General features: G+C 45.7%; 1 protein-coding gene across 1 annotated transcript in view; it reads left to right on the top strand.

Moving 5' to 3' along the window:
• Positions 1-20,439, top strand: part of shank1 (SH3 and multiple ankyrin repeat domains 1) — a gene marked incomplete at both ends in the record, with an annotated part of 44,131 nt that extends 23,692 nt beyond the window's left edge. Inside the window, 12 exons of the mRNA XM_079233095.1 lie at positions 8,179-8,261; positions 8,387-8,511; positions 8,982-9,117; positions 9,235-9,315; positions 12,510-12,536; positions 12,641-12,697; positions 12,879-12,994; positions 13,838-13,961; positions 14,619-18,117; positions 18,359-18,370; positions 18,631-19,521; positions 20,352-20,439. Of these exons, the coding sequence (XP_079089221.1) occupies positions 8,179-8,261; positions 8,387-8,511; positions 8,982-9,117; positions 9,235-9,315; positions 12,510-12,536; positions 12,641-12,697; positions 12,879-12,994; positions 13,838-13,961; positions 14,619-18,117; positions 18,359-18,370; positions 18,631-19,521; positions 20,352-20,439 (5,239 nt within the window). The remainder of the gene's footprint in view (positions 1-8,178; positions 8,262-8,386; positions 8,512-8,981; positions 9,118-9,234; positions 9,316-12,509; positions 12,537-12,640; positions 12,698-12,878; positions 12,995-13,837; positions 13,962-14,618; positions 18,118-18,358; positions 18,371-18,630; positions 19,522-20,351) is intronic.
• Positions 20,440-22,833: the final 2,394 nt, after the last annotated feature.

Genomic DNA, 22,833 nt, shown 5'->3' with positions numbered 1-22,833 from the left:
GGTGTAACTTCTCCATCCGCCCTGTGGGTACTGCAAGTCAAGCGGACAAGCTTTTCATTATGACCCTGCTTCTCCAATGTTTAGACTCACAGCACGTGTTGAGAGGGGATTTGTTTGTACAGCAACATACTGTACACATCTATTCAGATCGGATGATTCATGGAGTGATTCATGCGTTCCAGTGGTGCTTTGATTTGTGCGATGTGTTGCGAGTGATTCATGCGGTAGGATGACGACGTGTGAGGGTTCATTGCCTCAGGTCGAGAAGATGATCCGCCTGCTTTCATACGGGAGTCATCCTCAAGGAGGCACATGTTTACCAGCTGTGTTTTGACTAGCTGGTTTTGTTTAGTGTAAGCTGGGCAGACAGGCAGGTCTTTTGTCACATCAGGATTTTAGAGTAAGTTTGTTCCTTTGTGTGTCTGTCTTTTGGCTCTGAGGTGCAAAGCTGCATTGTGGGGCCGCAATTTTAAGGTGGGCTGAACTTGTCGGTGATGGTGCACATGCAATTAAACCACTCTGATGACTGAGATCTGTTGACACATGAGGGGGAAACTCTCCTGTATTGACTCTGAATGGGACTTCTCCTCATTTACTCAGGCTAATATAATTCCCTTTAATGCCTTGCATCTGCATCATGGTGAGCGCGGCATCGCTTTGAGGCAAACTCATTTCAGTGTCCATGACTTGGTCTGAGCAATGAGAGAATTATTTACATAGAAATAAAGCCATTATCCATCGCATGTATTATTTACATGAAATCACGCCTTTCCCTCGTTTTTCCTTCTCTTGCTCATCATCATTCTTTATCATTCCTTAACTTTTTCTTTCAAGCCTGCTTTTTTCTCTCTCAATGTTTTCCTTTCTCTTTATCTACATCTGCAACTGTGTTTCTCTCTTGTACATGCACACATCATCATTTATTATTAACATGCTTTTCATCAACAGTGACATTTAATGCAATCGTTGCACTCAGCCATGCAAACTCACTCACATATATTTTACACGCATGCTACACACACACCATGGATAATTAAAGCCGTGTACTGCGGCCTAGATGGAGCCCAAGACTATTTGTTTGGCCAGGCAGGCATTTCTGACTCAGAACCGCCCTCACATGATAAGCCTACTTTCACAGCCTTTATCCCTACATGTAATATCTCACCTATCCCTTCTTTAATTCCTCCGGATTTGGCCACATATCTCTACCATCTCTGCATCCCTCCTGTGCTTTCTATTAATCACTGAATTGCTAACCCCCCTGTACTTTTTTAATTTTCTTTCTATCACCCTTTCTCCCCTGTGGTGTCTCCATCTGGAGGTCAAACAGTGAAGGGCACTCTAAAGGGAGAACAGGGCGGGAGAGAGGGATGAAGAGGTTGCATGAAGGAAGAAGAGCGTTCTGTGTTTGTAAATGGGTGAAAAGAGACATATGCATTGTTTTTGTGTGCAAGCAACAGGGGGGCAAAGCAGGTTAGAAGAAAATGGGAAGAAGGATGTCCTCTGCCATGTTTTAACTTTGTTCATATGATGCTAATTATTTTCTTTATTAGGAATGGTAAAGTCAACACTTGGATGGATTGCCATTGCCAAATATTGTACTGACATCCTAGATAATGAATGCTATGATCCCCTGACTTTTCATGTCATGATATCAAGTAAAAATGTTAATTTCTTCTTAAAGAAATGACATTTTGATAAACCCATATTGGTCCCTCTCTAATAAACAAGTCATATTATCTGCCACTCTCTGATCCTCACCTTCTTATTGGCAGCTGGATATATTTGGTAGCCTGGCTGTCACAGCCCAGGACAAGCCGTGACGTTAAAGCAAGGCGTAATAACCAAAACCTGGCAGTCAGAGAGATGCACTGCGTTACCTTGATAATGCAGTGTGACAATTGCATTAATAAGAACACAAGGAGTGATGGATATGATGACTCAGGACCAAGCGGTGGCAAATGACGGACAAATGGAGAACTTTTATGAACGTCTGCAGCACTGTTCTCCGCAGATGTATTTTAATCACCCCGCATGTTTGTCCTCATCCTCCACATAACCTCCTCTAACCCCGACAGGATGGCTGTATTCATGCTCCACAACTTTTCCTTCCATGGTATAAATCAAAAGCCGAATTCAGTGTGCTGGAAATATTTTCCACCACTCTGGTTTGTTCTGTGAGCATTTGGTTGTAGAGAAATGTTTCTACCTTAACGGTTTTAGCAGCACTTGTGACACTGCTGTTCTCAATACAATAGATGAACTGATCTCATCAGATCTCTTTGTCATCGCACACAGCTCAGATGCTCTCAATAAACTCTACACAATCTGTACATGCAGCTGCTCACCTCCCAGGCCAAATGAGAACATTGTTGGACCAACATTGGGTCAAATAAGGACAAGCGTGCACACAGAGTTTGGAGAAGAGATGCAGAACACCTGCTACACAGTGCTGTGCTGCTAGTTCTATCTAGTGAGACATATGCATTGCTTTATGCTTGTGTCTAGGCAACACAAAGTCTCCTTATTTGATTTTTTATATTTCTCCAACATGTAGGTCTTCCCTTTATTTGACTTCATGCTGAAATCTACAAGAAGCGACAGCATTAATTAAAGAGTGTGTGTTTAGGTTTGGTCATTGTATGAAAGAGATGCACACACAGTACAGGACGCATTAGGCAGACATACAGATACACATAATCACACAATAATGTGAACCTTCTGTCAATGCTTGTTTGCGCTCCTGCTCCCTCCCCCTTCTCTCTCTCTTTCCCTCTCTCTCTCTTTCCCCCTCTCTCTCTTCATGCATGCACAAACACACACACACACACACACACACACACACACACACACACACACGCACACACACTGTACACAGAATCACAGCGGTATAGCTTGACATGCAGGGAGAAAAACCAAAAGGCAGAGATGTGAGAAGAGAGGGGACAGGAGCTGTGATCATCCTCGGATGCAGGAGGGAGGCAAGAGGGAGAGTCATAGAGAGGAAAGGACGGAGGGAGGGAGGGCAAGTCGACGGAGGACAGCTTCGACATACATGGAAGGAGGCTCTGACTAAGAGATGATGTGAGTGGCGATTTGAGAGAACTCTCTCTCTCTCTCTTTCTCTCTCTCTCCTTCTCCTTCTCCTTCTCCTCCTGCTTTTCCTCCTTCCGCCACTCACCCGCCAGCTGTTTCTCCGTCCTCTCTCCTCTTCCTGTCTGCGTCGATGTGTCTCCTCCTCCCCCTCTTTGCCTCGCTCTACCCGCTCATTCATGCTTTGTTTACAGCAAATGTGAGGTGACTGTGTGTGTATGAGTGTGTTCATGTGTGTGTTTGCATGTTAGAGGTTGGAGAGTAAGCAAAAAAAAGGGGTGAGGTTGTAATAATACTTACAACATTTGACTTGTCTTTTATCATTATGTCCCATGATGATGATGATACCTGTTCAATCGTTTCAACTTTAAGACCAGCATATAATTTCAGCTAAGACTGTACAGTCACATCCATTTTTATGAATGGGAAATCATGACAATGATAGATGGGCAGACGGAATACTATACATTTAAACCATACAGTAGAAAGTGCAGGAGTGATGAGAATGGATGAAGGGGAAGAAGAGGATGGAGAAAAAGGAGGGAGAAAAGTGTTGGTGGTTGTTTATGAGTTGATAGTATTAATGCATGCATGTTTGGACTGTGTGTGTGTTTGTGCATGAATCCCCTGCGAACAAACCCTATCACCTCTCACTCTCTCTCTCTCTAAATTACCCAATTTCTCTCTCTACTTTTCTTAAACCACCTTATTCCCCCTCCCGCTCCCCTTGCTCCTCTTCTCTCTCTCTTCTCTCTCTCTCTCTGTGTCGCAGTCACAATGAACCATCTCCATCTCTCCCTCTCCCTTTCCTCCTCTCTCTCTCTGTCTTAAGTATGAAGGGGTTGGGAGAGCTCGGCCCTCTCCCTTTCCCTTCTTCCATCTCTCTCTCCTCCTCTTCTTCCTCTCCTCCTCCTCTCTCGCGGCTCGCGCTTGCTGCTGTCTCGCTGGAAGACGAGAAGGAGCAGGAGCAGGAGCAGGAGAAGGAGGAGGAGGAGAGGGAGGGGAGGAAATGGCGATGGGGGCATGCGGCGAGGAGGATCTCTCCCTCTCCCTCTCCCTCTCTTCTTCTTGGCCGTCGCTCGGCCCTGTGAATAGGAGCGTCTGGTTCATTTACAGGTACCTGCCATGGCTTTTTATACCCACTACCCTCCACTCCCTCCCTCCCTCTCCCTACAGGGATGCATGCATGTGGACATCATAGATGGCAGGGCAAGATCTTTAAGATAGATTGGCAGATGTTGCAATGCATGCTTACAGGCGGATGTGTGTGATTCAGTGTGTCTCAATGTGAATGTGAGTGTGTGTGATGTATGTGTGTGAAGACGGACGAGAGCTGCTGCTGCACAGCCCGGCGTATGAGCAGTGCAGCCGTTCTGTGTTTGGCTGTACGCACAGCTGTGTGTGTGTGTGTGTGTGTGTGTGTGTGTAATTTTCTTTCTCTCTGCTTTGAATCGCTCTCTGAACAAACGTCCTCTAGCAATGCTGCACCGACAAAAGTGACAAGTGACACTGCTTTTACTGATGTGCAGACTGATTGCGTGTTTGTGTGCATGCATGCCTTGTGTATGTGTGTGTTTGTGTGCGTAGATGGTGTGTTTGCTGTTGTCCATCAAAAACATAAAGCTCTTGCAGGGACATTTCTCTTCTTCTGTTGACCGGTTGATTGCATGTGTTCCTGAGCGTACTGTGTGGCGTGTATGTTTAACAGTATGTATGTGTATGTGAGACACAGAGAGAGAGAGAGAGAGAGAGAGAGAGAGAGAGAGAGAGAGAGAGAGAGAGAGAGAGAGAGAGAGACTGCCGACAAATTGGAAACAGTGAGGGAGTTTTAACGATGCAGCATGCATGACAAGTTCCAGCTTCTTTTTCTCACACCACTATGGAAGCCTCCGTGGCCAAACCTGCTTAATATCTCAGCTTTTAAATATGCAACATGAGACTCACTGTACGCTGTGCTGGATTGTCCAGCTCGGTCACTTGTATCTCAGACACTGATGACAATATTGGGTCGCTATTACTTAGGAAGCAACACTGAGCGGCACTGTGACTGTGTTCCAGTCCAGTAGCTGGATCCTCTGAAGGATGGAGGCCTAAGGGGCTGAACCTGCTCTTCTCTCTAAATAAGTGAGGTATATTGTGTCACAAAGAGTACAACTAGTTGTCTACATGTAAAGATAAAGTTCAAAGTTTGTTACTATCCGACAAAGTATAAATACCAGTGATGAACTGAGATTAGTTTATTGATACACAAAGTTGCATTACAAGTTGCCGGGCAAATAGTTTCCATATTTAAGTTGGGTTTCAATACCCTGTGTTTACAACATGACCACGACTATTTGGGGACAATTGGGGTTTCTATGGATGCACTGGCCGAGAGCAAATGTAGGCTGCATTACTTAGCTGCACTTTGAGGAGCATTCAGTCCAGACATTTTTCAGACTTCAGAAGATCCAGTCACTTGCGGCACAGCAAATGTCACTTAAAGCTGATGACATCCTTGAAGACGGCAACGCCTGAGTTAGTTGTATGCGTTGGTTGGATGGGATTTGAGGGATTATTGCTGTGTGTGCAACCCCCGAGGACACCGACACACAGATACCGTGAGTGAATACAGCAGAAGCAGTACAACAAAAACATGACAGATATGATCTGACACATCTTCCAATAACCAGTATTTGTAAAAAAACAAGACAAAAAAAGGCACTTGCAGTTGCCAGATTTATTTGTTCACATCGCGAATGACTCGGCTTTGCGAGTGTCACTTTGTTCTCACTGATTTTTGACCGTGCAAAAGACTCTGAGTGCATCTTTGCAGTGGTCCAGTTTTCTTTAGGCGTATTCTACGCTGTGTGCTGCTTTTGGTGTCATCTCTGTTAGGGAGTTGTCGTTCTGATGAGTTCATACTGCTGGTTACCAGGCACTTAGCCTGATAAGGCACTGTTTGTTTGAAATAAAGAAAATCAAGAACAAGAGTTATCATCGGCTTCAGTGACGGGGTGTAATAGTTCTTTGGAGTATTGTGTTTGAGGCATTTAATGACGCTGTCCCTCAAATAAATGTCTTTTTGTAGTGTTAATCCAGAATATTTACTGGGACTAAGCACCAACAGTGGAAAAAGAAGTGCAAAAATATGATCGGTTGTTGATGGTAAAGTTTCCTGAACCAATATGTTTGCTGTCTGTAAGCATAGAGCGACTTGTTGCTTGTGTTGCCAGCAGAGACAGCTCAAACTAACATCTACGATGTAAGGTTTCCATTTCTTTGTACCTATTTTCCAATAGTAATGCACTTGTACTCTGTCCTACCTTAAAATGTGTATGGATGTGTTTGTGCATACAGTATGCACTTGTGTATTCACTCGGCCCCGCAGAGCGTTTGAGGTCTGGGAAACAGAAATGGACAGAAGAGAACAAGAATAACAAAGAGACAGAGCCTTGGCAGAGACAGAGAGGCTGTCACAGCCTGTGGAGAGAATCACACACTCAATAGACTGAATTAAAAAGATCATGAGGGGAAAATGTGATTAGAAAAAGATGAGTAGAAGTTTGAAGAACAAGGGAGGGAAGCCAGTGTAAAGAGACGTATGGAGTAGGCGGAGCCATTAGGATGGAAAAATGCCAGTGAAGAGAGAAAGAAAGAGGGATGAACAGATGGAGTGGGCTGGGACTATTTTGATGCACGATGGAATTGTAAGCATGTAGTTACAGTATGTTACAGCTGACACGGTATACATACAGACTCACTGACTGGCTGAATGGCTGTTTGGAGGCATTCATAAGAAGACAAGAGTCCATTAGCGGTCGGCCCTGAGAGCCGGTGCTGTTCCTCAGACCACAGTGGTATCAGCTAAAGTGGCCGAGAGTTCATTTGTGTGACTTGTCTCACCTCTCCTGCTGGAAAGATTATTTTTGAACACCGTTTCATGCTGTTGGTAGATTTAATTGGTTACTACACACAAAGTAACAAGTCAAAATGTGTGGATTTAACCATAGTCATCAATCTGGTTTGCCTTACTTAATTGTACGTTGCATACAGTGGTGTAAGAAGTACCATGATCCTCTATTTATGTTATTTATGTTTTTTCCCCTTTTTTCCCTGTGAAAGGGTTTTTACTATCTTTATTGGGGGAGTTTTTCCTGATCTGATGTGAGGTCCCGGGACAGGGATGTCATGTGTACAGATTGTAAAGCCCTCCGAGGCAAACTTGTATTTGTGATGTTGGGCTATACAAAATAAACTGAATTGAATTGAATGTTAGAATACATAAATACAATACAACGCTGTAAAGAATACTCCATTACAAGTCCTGTATTAAAAATCCAACTTAAACGAGACACATTATCAGCTAAATGTAATTAAAGTATCAAAAGTAAAAGTACTTGTTCTGCAGACCAACATAATATTATATATTGCATTGTTAAATTATTATTACTAAAGCATTAAAGCTCAAGTACCATTTAAAAGTTGTATCTGGTTGAGGTGGAGCTAGTTTGAACTACTTTTTATACTGTTGGGTAGTTACACCAAGGCCACAAGGTAAATCCTGAGGGCCGTGAGATGTGGTGGGAAAGAAGAAAAGGTTTTTTCCTGTCCTAGCTCTGTTTTTTTAATTGACAAATATAAATTAAATACACTTTTTTAACTTCATTTTTGAAGATGTCGTCAATGTATAAATAATATAAAGAAAAACGAGGTACATAATACAACTATGTATATTACTAAATACACAAATGCAAATACATAAGTGCCCACAGATCCGAGTTTTAATCCGATAAACTGAAAACTGAAAACTTTCTGCATAGTACTGGTGATGATGTCATCAAAAGGGGACACAGGAAGTGTGAAGCAGACAGCAGTGGGGAGGAGTGGTGTAGTTGGAGAAGGGTAAAGTAACAGAGCAAGATATTTGTTGTGATTTATGTATTTAAAAACTTGACTTTCTACCCATCATTTCCATTGATTTAAGGCAGAAAATGTCCATGTTTTCTGTCTTTCATTTCTGTCGTGTTATCTCTCTCTCTCTCTCTCTCCACCACCTCTCTCTCTCCCTCTCTCTCTCTCTCTCTCCCTCTCTCTCTCTGCTAGTGACTATATAATAAAGGAGAAGTCAGTGCTTCTGCAGAAAAAAGACAGCGAGGGTTTCGGCTTTGTGTTGAGAGGGGCCAAAGGTAAGAAATGTGAAATATTCACAAACATCCCGCCTTTCAAGCACGCTCACATATTTAGATATGGTGGTTCAAATCATACTTTATCACATGCATGATACATTCTTATATTTCCACGGGGTCTCCAGCTCAGACTCCTATCGAGGAGTTCACCCCAACCCCGGCCTTCCCCGCCCTGCAGTACCTGGAGTCGGTGGACGAGGGAGGCGTCGCCTGGAGAGCCGGTCTCAGGATGGGGGATTTCCTGATAGAGGTGCTACCATGATTTACCACAATGCATTATGGGTTGGAATAGAAGGCACTGACAGATCCTTTAAAGTTCTCTGAACCGATACAGAACTAGAACGCAAAGGTGCACAGTCCTCTAAATGGGCGATATGGGATAGATGATGTAAAATCTTCATCTGTGTTTCTGTTAAAAATGTTTTATTTCATCAAACTTCTGTATTTAAACCTGAAGCAAAAACTCTATTGTTTTATCCCATTGTCCAAGACCTCACTTTACCCCAAAGTTCATTAAAAGCTGTTAATAGGTTTTTGAGATACTAACTTCTACCAGCCTGTAAAAACGATATAAATATATATTTCAGTCATATGACTGAATAGTATATTGATATAGTTTTACAGGCTGTTACAGGCGAATTAAGTAGAAGGAAAATGGTATGGATGGAAGATGGCATTAATTAAACTCTCTGTCCCTCACTGTCTCTGTGTCTTTCCCAGGTCAATGGTCAGAACGTGGTGAAGGTGGGTCACCGACAGGTCGTCAACATGATCCGGCAAGGTGGCAACAGCCTCATGGTCAAGGTGGTCATGGTGACCCGCAACCCCGACATGGAGGAGGGTTCGAGGAAGAAAAGTAAGAGTCTATTTCCGGCCCCCTCGGGTGCTGATGTAGGTGAATGCTGGTGGTACCTGACCATTGTTCTTGAACAGCTTGACTGACCATGGCTGCCTCTTTCTCCCTCCCTTCCAGTCCCCCAGCAGAGTAAACGGCTGAGCACTCCGGCTATCGCGTTGAGATCCAAATCCATGACTTCTGAACTGGAGGAGATGGGTAAGAAATCGGCATGGATACACTTTTGGGGGTGAAAAGAGAAGAATTACAAGGAAGGAAGAGACAGACAGTTAGATGTAGACAAATAAGAAAGTGCCTTAATGCTGAAGAGGGGGAGAAAAAAAGCTACTGGGAGGAATAGATTGAGGTGATGAGGGATGATGGAAACAGTGTGAAACCAGAGTGTTGGGAGTTGCTATAGATGCTGAAAGTGTGAAGGGGAGTCGAGCGAGGTCTAAATTTAGACAGCTAAAAAGTAGTTAAAGATAGTTACTCAGTGAAAGGAGAGGGACAGAAAAAAGAAGATTGGCTTCCGCTGGGGATGACGGTGTCAATGCATTTCACTGTTCTTTCAGAGGTTCCACACTGTCACTTCCAGCACCCCCACTACAGGTAACCCCACCCAGAAACAGTGTCCGCTCTCCACCCTGTGATCCCGCTCTCACTGCCCGCATCTCTTACCTCTTATCCCCCTGCACCCCCCCACTGCTCCCTGGCCCGCCCACAGCTTTAACCCCAGCGCCCACAGAGCAGTCTACCAGCCCCTCTGCTCGACATGCACACACACACACACACACACACACGCTCACACACGTGCACATTCACACACTCAGCAAGTATTTGTTGCCACGGTAACACTGCAGGGGAATGGACATCACCTGAGGAGAGTTTTACGGGTGACACAAGCATCGCGGCTAAGTGTCTGGTCGTCATGTGTGTCTGTGAGCAAAGTTGCAAAATATGTCCTTGATCATCTTTTGTTGAGATCGTCTTTGATTCATTTGGACAAAATCGCGCCAAGGATGAAAATGATTGAGATGAGTATTTATTCAGATAAAAGCAACTTTTGTTCCAGGTCTGTTGCTATGGTGACACACTATGTGTGGCTATGCCATCACTATTTGAGGCAAAAATAGTGGGAGGAGAGTGCACGGTGAGGGTCAACACCCCCATTTACGGATCAGGACGTTGGCAAGTGTTTTATAGGGCGCTGCAGGAATGAGACCTTCACACCTGGAAAAGAATCAGCATTTCTGCGCTTCCGGTCCATCGTCTCAAAGTCAATCGTCTTTTTCACTGGGTTTTTGGTTCAAAGCCTGAAATACGGTCCGTAGTGAGCGTAAGAGATTTTAACGCTTTGATATAAAATACGTCACCCCACTCAAAAATGTTTATCTTTAAGGTATTTGCTAACTAGAGGATAAATGAGTCTACTAAACGTCATCATGTCATTACATGACCGCCGTATCGTTCTTTAATAGCCTAACGTTAGCTTTTATATCTGCCGATTGCATGCATGCTTCAAAAATCATTAAAATGCCGTTCATTTGTAAAAATTATCTTGCTGAACAAAACTTATAAGTATTATAAACTTACAAACACACATCATCCCTGCAGAACTCTATTGGTGATTGGATTATATTTTCTAATTTTCTAAATGTTTATGTCGCTGTCGCTGCTGTCTGGTTCTGGGCATGCCCAGTGAGCAATTGATTATGTATGAAGGCTGATGACATCTGGAGCTGCTGGAGAGGAGAGGAATCTGCAGGGCTTTGTCAGCTGGTCTTTCACTATTTAAACTCGCCCAAACCGATAAACAAAAACAACTACCACGAGTCCTGCCCTGCCGCTGTAAGTCAGGATCTGACTCAAATGTATCCAGAGTGAAGGAATCAGCCCTTTGCTTTATTCCTCCCCCATCTCCTCCCCTCACTTGCCTCCTCTCTGTGGTGTATACCTCACCTGACCAGCACAAAGCATGAGCACCCAGTCTGAAACACAGGGGCCAGCTTCCTGAACCCCAAACTCACCTCCCTTCCACCATTAGTGCTCCCACTATACACTATTATCTAACCACTAGTGGTAAACAGTACCACAGTATTAGGCTATTGCCTTTAGGTTTGAGGTATATCAGAAACAGTCCCACCATTAGTGTGTACACCAGATAGCATTCTCAAGATGTTTGAGATGTCCCAATTACAAAAATATTCATCAATATTGTCTGGTAATATAATGTGTTTTAGTTTAAAGAAAATCACTGTGGGCTGATAAATTCCAAATTCCATATCAATATTGATATCCGTATTGACCTTTTAAAAATCTCAGTTTTAATTAACTGACAGAGTCAGTTTGACTCAATATGAAGTGCATTGATCAATAAATGTCCCAAGTTCCTCGAGATGTGGTTTTTAAAATGTGCAATCACACACCTTATAATAACTTAGATTCTCTTTGCTCCTTGTGGATCAAGGTGAAGGGAGCAGAGTGTGTGATGAAGCCATGTCAGCCCGACCATATGCTCATTCTAATTCATTAGAATTCATTTAGCTGTGACGCCTATTTAACCATCTCACCTCTGTGATTGGTGCAGTGTCCCGGTTCACCTAAAAGTCATGCTGCAAGATAACAAGGACATTAGAATGGAAACAATCCTGCAGTGAACTCGAGTCCACAAATTGTTGTTCTCCAGACAATAATTTCACGCAAGTGCTATTTAAATATGTTTGAACACAAACTATGGCTTAATTTTTTTATATATATATTTGTGCAATGCAGATGTGAATAAAAGATGAAATGAGGACAAGTTCAGAACTATTTCATGCTTGATTTTACCATTTAATTTAAACTACACATTATGATAACAGCTTGAGTATATGTATTGCAGATAATGCTATTCCTATTCAGGCCACACACAAATGCTCACTCACACCAGTGAATGCAAACACTAAAGGGTCACCTTTAATTCTTCCTCTTAACTCCCCTGTAGACTTTTTCCTTGACTGTTCACTGTTTAACCACCGACTCTGTCTTTCTTTTGTCTCCTTTGTCCGCACTTCACCGCTGGCTGCATCCTAACTGTTTAACAGTGGAGAGAGGTGGGAGTCAGCTTCACACTAATTCCACATTTGTGTGTGTGTGTGTGTGTTAGAGCGAGTAACAGCGAGTAACTGCAAGGCGCATACTGTATGTATGTGTGTGTGTGTGTGCAGCATATTTACTGTAACATAAGTGTGCATGCATCAGCTGTCATAAAGTGTGGGTGTGATGTACGTTCTTGTGCATCGAAGATCGAAATGCCTGGCGAGGTGACTCAGTTTGTCAGGCTCCAGGGAATATAATTAGTATTCACTGTAACAACGCTATCGCACTTTCACTCCTGCCAAAACTTAAGTCTCCTTTTGTCCTCTTTCCAGCTGCTACCCCTTGGAAAAAAAAATCAGGTATGCTCCGGTACACCCTCGCTTAAGGCATTGTATTTATGTCTCTCTCAAATGACTTGGCACTCGCCACTTATTGGGCTTATTCTGACTTTCTTTTCTTTTAGAATTCGAATCCTCACACGTTACAGAGAAGAAGAGGACAGTCTATCAGATGGCTTTGAGTAAGGGAGCTCATGTTTGTCAGAGGATGTTTCCGTAGTCTCTTTCTCTCTTTCTTATCCACGTTCATCAAGTGTGTCCCTTTCCCCACACTGTTTCCTTCCTTTTGTCACTGTCCATTTTTTTTTGTTTCATTGCCGTATGTCCCTTTCTCTCTCTCTCTTTCTGTCTTTATACTCTCAGATAAACTCGATGAAATTCTTGCAGCAGCCCAGCAGACAATCAGCACCAATGAGGCGCCAGGGACACGGGGACAGGGGCCAAAGAGAGACAGAGGAAGGAGTTTCTATGGCAATGAGGTGTGTATCATGAGACATCCTACATGTATTTCTATATGTGTCCTGAGATATGTGTGCGCTCCTGTGTTGATTTGACATGTCACCACATACCAACATCAAAATGTTAAAGATCCCCATTTACTGAGACTTTACATATACACACGTAAGGCAGGTATTATCACCTGGCCTGTTATGAACAACATACGGACCAACGTTAGATCAACACAAGAGGCACTTTGGTATGTGTAGTCCAAAGATATGTAATATGCTAATGCATGCAGCAATATATTATGTTTCATTAAAAGTCATAAAATGTTGCAAAAACCCTACTATTTAAAACATTTGGGCATAAACGGTCCTGCTTGCACAGGTGCGCTACTCATCCATGTGAGTACCGTTTATGTGTTTTAAGGGTTTTAATTAGTACGCTTTTAGCTACAGCTTTAGATAAATGAGTCTGGGCTTATACTGCACAAGTTTTGTGTCAGAGTTTTTAAACAGATGTTTTTCTATAGTTTTGCTGATGTTTAACGCGGCCGCATTTACTTGAATTCATCAATAATTCTCTTCTGCTTTGTATTCTTCGTTCTCTGTGGAGGCATGCAAGAAAAGGTCTTATTAAAAAAAAAAATCATGTTAACACAGTGCGAGTTATTGATATATGATCATTTTGGTGGTGACGTATTTCTTGAAGTGTTAATTATAAACCAATCGTGCAAAGGCTCTCCCTCATAGTGTCAAAGAGAATTTACACCAAACTCGGCAGCTCCACGTCTCTTTCTGTATTATTTTTGTTATCCAGCTCCCACATGTCCTGGACGATTCTCTCCACTTTCTTTCACATACACCTTTTTGGCTTTTCAGCCAAACTACGGGGATCAGTCCGGGATGGGGATGATGTCGTCAGGGTTGGGCCTCGGCTATGACCGTGGCCAGTACACCTCAGGTCACGGCCCACCGCACGGTATGCTGCGGCAGAAATCCTTCGGTGAGGCTGTCTGTTTTTCCTGTCTGCCCCTCCTTCCGCCTGTCTGTCTGTCCTCTGGACCAGTTGAGGTCTACAGTGTGCTGACCTGTTTGTCTGTGGCCAACAACGTCTTGTCTCTAACCAAACATGTGCACACTTTGTATCTGTAGCTGATCGTATGTTTTACACACGCCTGTTTAACTTACTATAACTGTTTGTTTGTCTTGCACTCACCCTACTACTATCTGGTATATCCAGTAATGCCACTAATCTCTGTTTTATTCTGATTGAATATTTTCTGGTTTGTTGCTCACTAAAGCTTTGCTACTCTTCTTCTGAAATAGTAATGTGCTCCCTGGTGACCAACACAACCAATGCTGTGTGATGCTACCCAGTTGCTACTTGTTTGTGAAATACAATACATAGCACTAACTGACTTACCTACTAACAGACAGGAATTGAGGACAGACTCGCTGGCAGGTAGACGGGCAGTCAGATTTAGACAGACACTCTCATAGATTACCCTCAGTTCCATTTCCGCTCTACTCTTATTCGCCCCAAAATCTTCTTTTCTTCTTCATCAGCCTCTCTTCCGCTCACTCTACATCATCTGTAAGACCGGTAAATCCCTTTTTCATCCTAATTGTGTTTTCTCCATTTGTAAATGCTGTGCTGCAGGAGGGGCTGATGAGGAGAGGCAGTTCCTGAATCCTCCAGCCGTGAAGTTTGCTCGCAGTCTGTCAGTGCCTGGCCCAGACGAAATCCCTCCTCCTCCCACCACAGCTCCACCAGAGCCTCCGTTCTCCTCTGCGCCGCCACTAGGTTGGAGATCAAAGTCATCCCAGCAGCCCGTCTCCGTGTCCCAGTCCACATCCGCATCTGCCCACTACCAGGCCTACTCCCAGCCAGTGCATTTCACCCATGGGGGCAGGGAAAGGGCAGGTGGTTCTAGCACTGGCCCCGCTGGTGGAGCGGTGGACCACACAACCTCGTATGCACACGCAGTTTGCCACACCGCTCAAAGCAGGACTGCTTCGCGGAAGGTTGCCTATTCTGGGGAGCCTCCTGGAGCTGGCACAGGGGCTGGTGGAGGGGCCAAGACAGCAGGTCTGAGGAGAGGCTACAGCACCGCCATCCCACCATCCAGCATTGCCACTGTAATGCCCCAGCAACAACAGAATACCCAGAGCCAACCCCAGCGTACAGACCGCAGTGCAGCTGGGGCTGGAGCCAAAGGAGGGACCCGGAGAGGTAAGGGACCCTTGATGAAACAATCCAAGGTAGAGGACCTACGCCTGGGCCAGGGTACCCTGGGCAAAGGCTCAGTGGAGAAAAGCTCCATCCCCATCCCCACCATTATTGTCAAGGCTCCTTCAACCAGCAGCAGTGGACGCAGCAGCCAGGGCAGCAGTGTGGAGGCCGACGCTCCTGCATCAGGAGAGACCGATGAAGCCAAAACACCACACGGCCCTCCTCCCTCCACTCCTGCCCCACAGCCCCCTGCCCCGCCCTCCATCCCAGCACCGCCGCCTCCATCCATGCCTTCTATGCGAGCCCAGGAAAATCTGGACTTTACCAGCCAGTTTGGGGCTGCCATTGTTGGTGCAGCTCGCCGAGACAGGGAACGGTTGCATGAAGCCCGCAGAAAGGGCGCCTCCTTGTTCATGTCTGCTGATGAGGATGTGAGTCTCGGGGGAGTGAGTGATGGAATAACAAGGACTCAAGCGTCACAGCAACAGCTTAGCACACAGGAAGGTTCATCAACACGGCTGCGACCGTCCAAGTCTATTGACGAGGGCATGTTCTCTGGGGACACGTTTATCCATCACACCCGCAGTATGCCTCCTGCCTTTGGCCTTCCTGAGTACTCCTCACCTGTCCCGGACTATCAGCCTAAGTCTGTGCCTACTGACTTGTACACAGCAGCAGGCAGGCAGGCAGCGCCCTCCAGTACAACCACCTTCATTCACCCTCTAACCGGAAAGGCCCTTGACCCCACATCGCCACTCGGCCTTGCCCTGGCTGCTAGAGAGCGTGCTCTGAGGGATGACAGCAGGTTAAGGAGGGGCGCAGATCACCACTTCACCCGCCAGATGTCGAGTGCAGGGTTTCCTTCATCTACTGTCACCTCTCCGCCAGTGTCGTCCACCGCCCAGTCCTCCAGCTCCTCTTACCTGGTGACCTCGTCTTCTCTGGCTGCTACCACAGCCACTGTTGGCCGCCCACCCTCGCCCAGAATCCTGAGAGGGGTTGGGAGTGTGTGGAGTGAGGAAGGCGGTGGAGGAGAGAGGGAGCGTGAAGGAGGGGCTCGTGAGGGGCTTAGAGTTCGCTTCTCTGAGGACAAAACGGTCCACACGCACCACTACCAATCTCAGCCGTATCAACCGACCTACAAGGAGAGGGAGCGGGAGAGATCGGGGGAGCGGGAGAGGTCGAGGGAGCGGGAGAGGGAGCTGTCGAGAGATAGAGAGAGGGACAAAGAGAGAGAGAGTTACATGAGGAGGGCAGAGCAAGGTGCTGCCGATAGCTCTGCTCAGCAGGGGTCCCACCCTCAGCAGCCTGCAAGACCCTCTTTTCTCAGGATGGAAAGTCAAGCTGATGCCTATGTCTTGTCTCTCACCCCTCCCTCACCTCCACATACCAGTACTCAGCAGACAGCGAACACTACTGGGAGCACTGGGTCTGGTCTGATGGTCCTTCCTCCCCCTGCCCCCTCAATTGATGCAGACGATGAGTTTGTCTTTGCGGACCCTCTCCCGCCACCATTACAGTTTGCCAATAGCTTCGACCGGGGACTTGGGGGATTATCGGGGTACTCACAACACGGGATGCGCCCAAACAGCCTGTCTTCCCGCCAACAGCAGGCCCCACCCCCTCCGCCTCCACCCCCTCCTCCACCACCACCCCCTCCACCCCCCATAAAAGAACCATTTGGAAGTGGGTTTCCTGCACATACACCCCTGCCTTCTCCTCAGGCAGGAGACTCCACTGCCTCCAGCCTCACATCTTACGACAGTGAGGTGGCTAACCTGACTCAGTCCGCTCCCTCACCCTCCCAAACGTCGCCCAACCCCCCACCCCCTCACGAGCCCTCTACACTGCAGCCCACCTCGATGACGGGACCTCCGCCTCCCCCGTCAGTCTCCCCACCACCTCCTCCTGGATCCTATCACAGACCCTTCGCCATGTCCCATCCTCACCACCTTTACAACAGCTCTCATACTCCTGGGCGCTCTTCCCCCACGCCTCCCCCACACACAGTCGCACCTCCCCTGGGCTACCGTGGTGCCCCAGCACCTTCCTCCACTACTGCCACCTCTGGTCCACATAGGGGCACTTTCTCACATGCCACGACCGTTAGCTGTGCCGCTACAACCGCTGCTGCTGCCACCACAACAAGCACCTCCTCTCAGCTCTACCAGGAGCGCACACACACCACACATACAACTTCCTCCACCACTATCACGGGCGGTCGCAGGGCAGGGGAGCACCACCGTCCTCACCCCGCTACCAGGAAAGGAGAGTCCCTGGAAACGGTAGTGGACTCTGGAATTGAAGAGCTGGACAGCCGTAGCAGCAGTGACCACCACCTGGACAGAATCCTGGCCGGCGTCCGGGGAGACAGGCTGGACCGAGGGGAGAGAGGAGGACGGATTGGAGGAGGAGGCGGGACAGGGGAATCAGAAAGGGGAGCAGATTTTCTGGAATCTTACATGAGCTACCTGGACGGACAAACTTTTGAGATGCAGAATGCCACAGCAGCAGCCTCCACCTACCCAAAAGCGAACAGGTTCAGAGAGGGAGGCCGCACCAGTGATCTACACAGACAGACCAGCACCGCTCCTGCGTCCTTTCACTCCCACAGACGAAGGGACGAGCAGGAAGACGACGAGGAGGGAGTGGATGAAAGCAGCCGCGACGGGTACGGGATGAGGGACATGCAGAATTTGGGACGTCCCATTTCACCATACTTTGATCGCCCTCGTACTCCTGAGATGAAGCCTCTCTGGGGCGAGGGCCAGATGGCGGGTGACCAGTCTGCGGCGCTTTTAGAGGGGAAAAAGATTTACCCTCCTGCATCCAGTATGAAGCCCAGCATCATAAATGAGCTGAACAGTAAACTGCATCAAAGAACCAAGGAAAGCTGGGGCAGCCAGAGACCATTGGGCAGACACAGGTAAACAAAAGTGAAAACTTTGTATTTATGTTTTCGGTATCACAGCATGAAGTGCATTTTTTGTTGTTGTTGTTGTTGATCATGTCTCACGTGTTTCAATGTTACCTCCCAAAGTTGATGTTCAAGCCTTCTGTGATGAACTGTGTTTTGTCTGTTTATGTCCTGTCTCAGTGTTGTGTCTATACTGTGTAAACTCTCCTCTCCTTTTATTTCTCTGGCGTTTCCCATGTGTTTCTCTCAGAAGCAGAAACAGGTAATAAAGCCACTTCCACACAACATACAACTTTTATACCTGCTTGAAAACATGTTGTCAGACAGGAAGGAAGGAGAGAAAAGCGTGTTAACTTGAAACATTTATAATGTTAACTGATTTTACTAAATCAAGATGTTGACATTATGAAATGATTTTCATCCTGTGGTTCTAAAAAATAGCTGGACAGTGTTTTGACCAACATTTCATGTTCTCTCTCGTGCTTTTCTCTTGCAACAATTTCTCCCTCTCTCCATTCACAGATTTTCAGAAGACTCAGCCTCGGCTCTGAGCCCCCCCATAGCTCGATCCCAGTCACCATCTCCGATTTCATTATCGCAGCCATCGTTATCTCCATCCCACAGCCCTGCCCCCCAGTACCCTAACTGGGGAAGATCCCCATCTCCTCAACCTCCCGCTGTCTCTCAGCCTCAACGTTCACATTCCCCGCTTTCCCCAACATCTTACGCCCCTTACCCCACTTCCCCAAAACACAGACCTGTCTACCGAACCAAAGCCCTAGAGTTTCAGTTCATCCCCAGTCGCGAGTCCCGTAAAGCAGAATCACACATGTTCCAGCGAAGGAGGGCGCCCAGCCCTCTCATCTCCCCGTCAGAGAGGCCCAAGGTGGGTCCACCACGGCCATCATCCCTTCCGCTCCTCCCCACCACCCCTCTTTACAGCGCAATGTACGACCTCCGAGGTTCCATCACGCCGCCATCACCTGGGAACCCTCTTGGAGATCCTTACTTCTCACCCTCTCCTCCCCTGTTTGCCCCCTCTGGCGCCCCCCCACCTCCAAACTCAACCTTAGTCGTCTCTCGATCCCTCTCTCCAACTCACTTCCTGGCTGGGACCTCCTCTCCGCCCCTGCACCCCCTCCCTCCACCCACATGCCTGAGTTACCCCCATCTACCGCCACCTTCCCCGACAAAACCTTTTGCCTCCAAGCCGCTGCCCTACTGGACCAAGTATGACGTTGCAGACTGGCTAGGATACCTGAACCTGGGTGAGCACAGAGAGCGTTTCCTGGACAACGAGATTGACGGCACCCATCTGCCCTCCCTCACCAAGGACGACTTTCTGGATCTGGGTGTGACGCGTGTAGGCCACCGAATGAACATAGAGCGGGCCCTCAGGACCGTAATGGACAGGTATGGTCGCAATTCTCCATCATCATTGACCACCTTAATTATATAGAATTGGTTATGTGCATTTCACTCACGGTTACATTTTTAACACTCAGTTCTCATTACCAACATACAATTTGTATGGCTTTTTACGACATTGTTTATGACATACTTTATTAGGACTTCTTATTGGATTTTTTTTAAATAACATACTATCATAAGACTTTTATATGATATTTGTTTGTTATGATATGTTTGAGATGACAAGTTTTTGGACCTTTTTATGTGTAACTTTCTTATGACATTCTATGGCATACTGCTATAGACTTTTTTAATGTTAAATAGCATTTTAATGGAATACGGCACTTACTTTTTTTATGGTATTTGTATGCCTTTTTATGATATTTTTATGGGATAATATACTTTTTAATTACATTTTTTTTATGACATACTATTGTTATTCCCCATCTAGGGGGGGGCTGAGACACAACATAAACCAGTCCCATCTTTTCCAAGTCTCAAACAGCCACAGAGATGAATTACTAACGATGAAACAACTTAGTTTATTTAGATGATCATAGTCATAGAGTGAGCCAATCCTAACCTGAAGAAATAAAAGACACCACAATACAAGTACTAACATGTATTACTCAGATTTTGGAGAGAAAACATGGTTAACAAATATGTCAACTGGTAACGCATGTGCCAAATCCACACAGAGCCACCATACTGTCGTAATGAAACAACCAATTATCTCCATTTTAAAAATCACAAGTCACACAGGAAAACAACACACTACTGTGCTACAAACACCAAATCTAACTTGTGTCCTATGTCTGTTCTTCTGCCCTCAGGCTTGCCAGTAGCCCATTTCCCATTTTGGTTCTCTCACCTCGGGATGGACAGGCTGAGAGGAGGAGGGACGACGGGAGTCGGAGCTGAGGTTGCAAACGCAGAGGCAGCAAAGGAGAGAGAGGGAGAGTAAGAAGGAAGGAGGGGTTGGAGTCAATGAGGGAGGAAGTCACAACTGCTGCTATTCCTAGTGGATTCACACAACAAATGCAGGGGGGGGGACAGATTTCACACAGAGAGCGACAGAAAGAGTCGAGTCCCAAAGGGAGATGGAAACACAGTGATGGAAAAAGGGCTGACGATCCATAAAGACACCGGCTGGCGCTCCCGAGTTGTGGCAGGCTGATATACACAAGTACATTCCCCACATGCATGCACCGCCACACCAATCAACACACAAGTAACACAAACACACTTTCATCTCCAAATGCGTACGACGACACTGTGACTGCAGCAGATTTTACGAGTGAAGAACAGAGATGAAATCGAACCAAATACTCGAGAGGAACAATCAAGAGCTAGTCTGATTTTAAAGAAACACAACTGAGCTCGCGAGCTAGAGAAGACGGTAAAGGTGTCATTAATCATGCAGCCATCTTGTTGAATAGTCCTCTTACCCATCAGAAACGGATTGTTGCATCAATGACAACTCCTTCCCGTGTGAGTGGATGTTAGTTTTAAAACGTATCTGAATTTCACTGCGGATTAATTGAGGGTGAATGTTGGTGAATGTCTGCAGGCGAAATGCTTTTTTTCTGCCTGGATGGTGAACGTAGGACGACGCAAGGCCGTACATCATGACAGCTTCCACGTCTGTTGTTAGAGGTGATGAGGGCGCAGACGGACGACTGGCTGTGTGTTCAGCTTTGGTTGGTTATGTCGTGTTTTTACCTCACCACTGGTACACTGCAGGTCCTGTGATCAGGATCTTTTGTGTTTCTCTATAGCTCTATATCATCTTAAGTCTTATAATGATATATATATATGTATATGTATATGTATATATATATATATATATATATATATATATATATATATATATATATATATACATATACATATACATATATATATATATACATACAGACTGGTCACTGTATTACAAATTTGTAGCAAAAATAAGTGCCCAGACCAAGAGAATATAAGAAAAGAAAAGAATCACCGTTACACACACACAGGCACCCAAATTACTACTATACATGCCTGCATGCAGACACCAACATGTAGACACACACATACACACAAGCACTTGCAAGTGATTGTGTTAAGAGTTTATGGGACACGTATATAGACACACTATATGTTTGGATCCGAGATATACTTATACAGAAGGAGACTGACTGTGCTTTCCACTGTTTGGGCGGCACACGTGACAATGTGAAGAGAAATCCCCCCGAGGATTTGATTTACGGAGAAAGACTTCCTCAGCGTCGAGGCAACTGTTGTACAACCATTCAGACCTTCCGTTCGAGGGAGACTGGAAAGGAGAGGGGAGGGGAAGAGGAAAAACTGCCATTTTCTTGCTCTTTCCCACCCAATCCCCCCTGCTCCTTACAGGAGTGGCCCCTCCCTCTCTCTCTCTCTCTCTCGCGACAAAATCCAGGAGGAAACAAGCAGCCACCCGGCCGAGGGGATCTGAGAGAGATGCTTATATCAAGTTTTAATACTATGATTGTTCTTACAATTTTTAAACTTTAAATGGGAAAACTGGACTACTAATATTGATATGAAGAGATTTATTGTTACTATTTATCATGATTTTCATCGTCCTTACTGTTATTATAGCTTCAGAGTTCCTGCTTTCTGCCTTCTGTTACTGATGTGTTGCTCTGGTACAGAATGTGTTTTCTGACTGTGGGAGGACGATAACTGTGCTGGCTATATATAAATATATATGTGTATATATAGGTATTTTTGAACTGAAAGAAGCATATTATTTTGTGCACAGTACCCTTAACATTGCCTATAAGTGACAAGAAGCATTGCAACTTGAATATGAAGCACATTTCAGAAACACTCTCCTTGCTGTTTTGCTTTTTGTCAGACTGTGAAGCGATTATCAAAATGACATGTTGGCATTTATGGCCTCAAAATATGATTTCCTCACTCTTTTTAAAAGTTATTTGTCACTGAATAACATGCAGAGACTGAAAGTGTTGCAGCTGTTTCTCTGGGGAGGCCCCACCCCCTTTTAGTTGATCACACACACACACACGTCATAATGTCTCAATGTGCCATATTGCGATGAAGTCCCTTTACTTTCCCATAAGCTTCCGCTGCTCATTCATATCTCATCATAAACTCAGTCCTGCTATTCTCACTGTTGCTGGGATCAAACATAAGGGCTCTCTCGTGACCTCTCTACCTTGAACAACACTCCACCTCTCCTGCGTTTCACATCGGGGTCATCGGTGGGGAGTTTACTCCCGGCCCTGCTATGCTCAGTCTGTTTTTGCAACAAAAAAAAAGATAAATGAGTTTTCA

This window comes from Taurulus bubalis, assembly GCF_910589615.1.
Source record: "Taurulus bubalis genome assembly, chromosome: 17".
In the NCBI taxonomy this organism is placed as follows: Eukaryota; Metazoa; Chordata; class Actinopteri; order Perciformes; family Cottidae; genus Taurulus; species Taurulus bubalis.
This window is presented reverse-complemented; position numbering and strand designations above follow the sequence as displayed.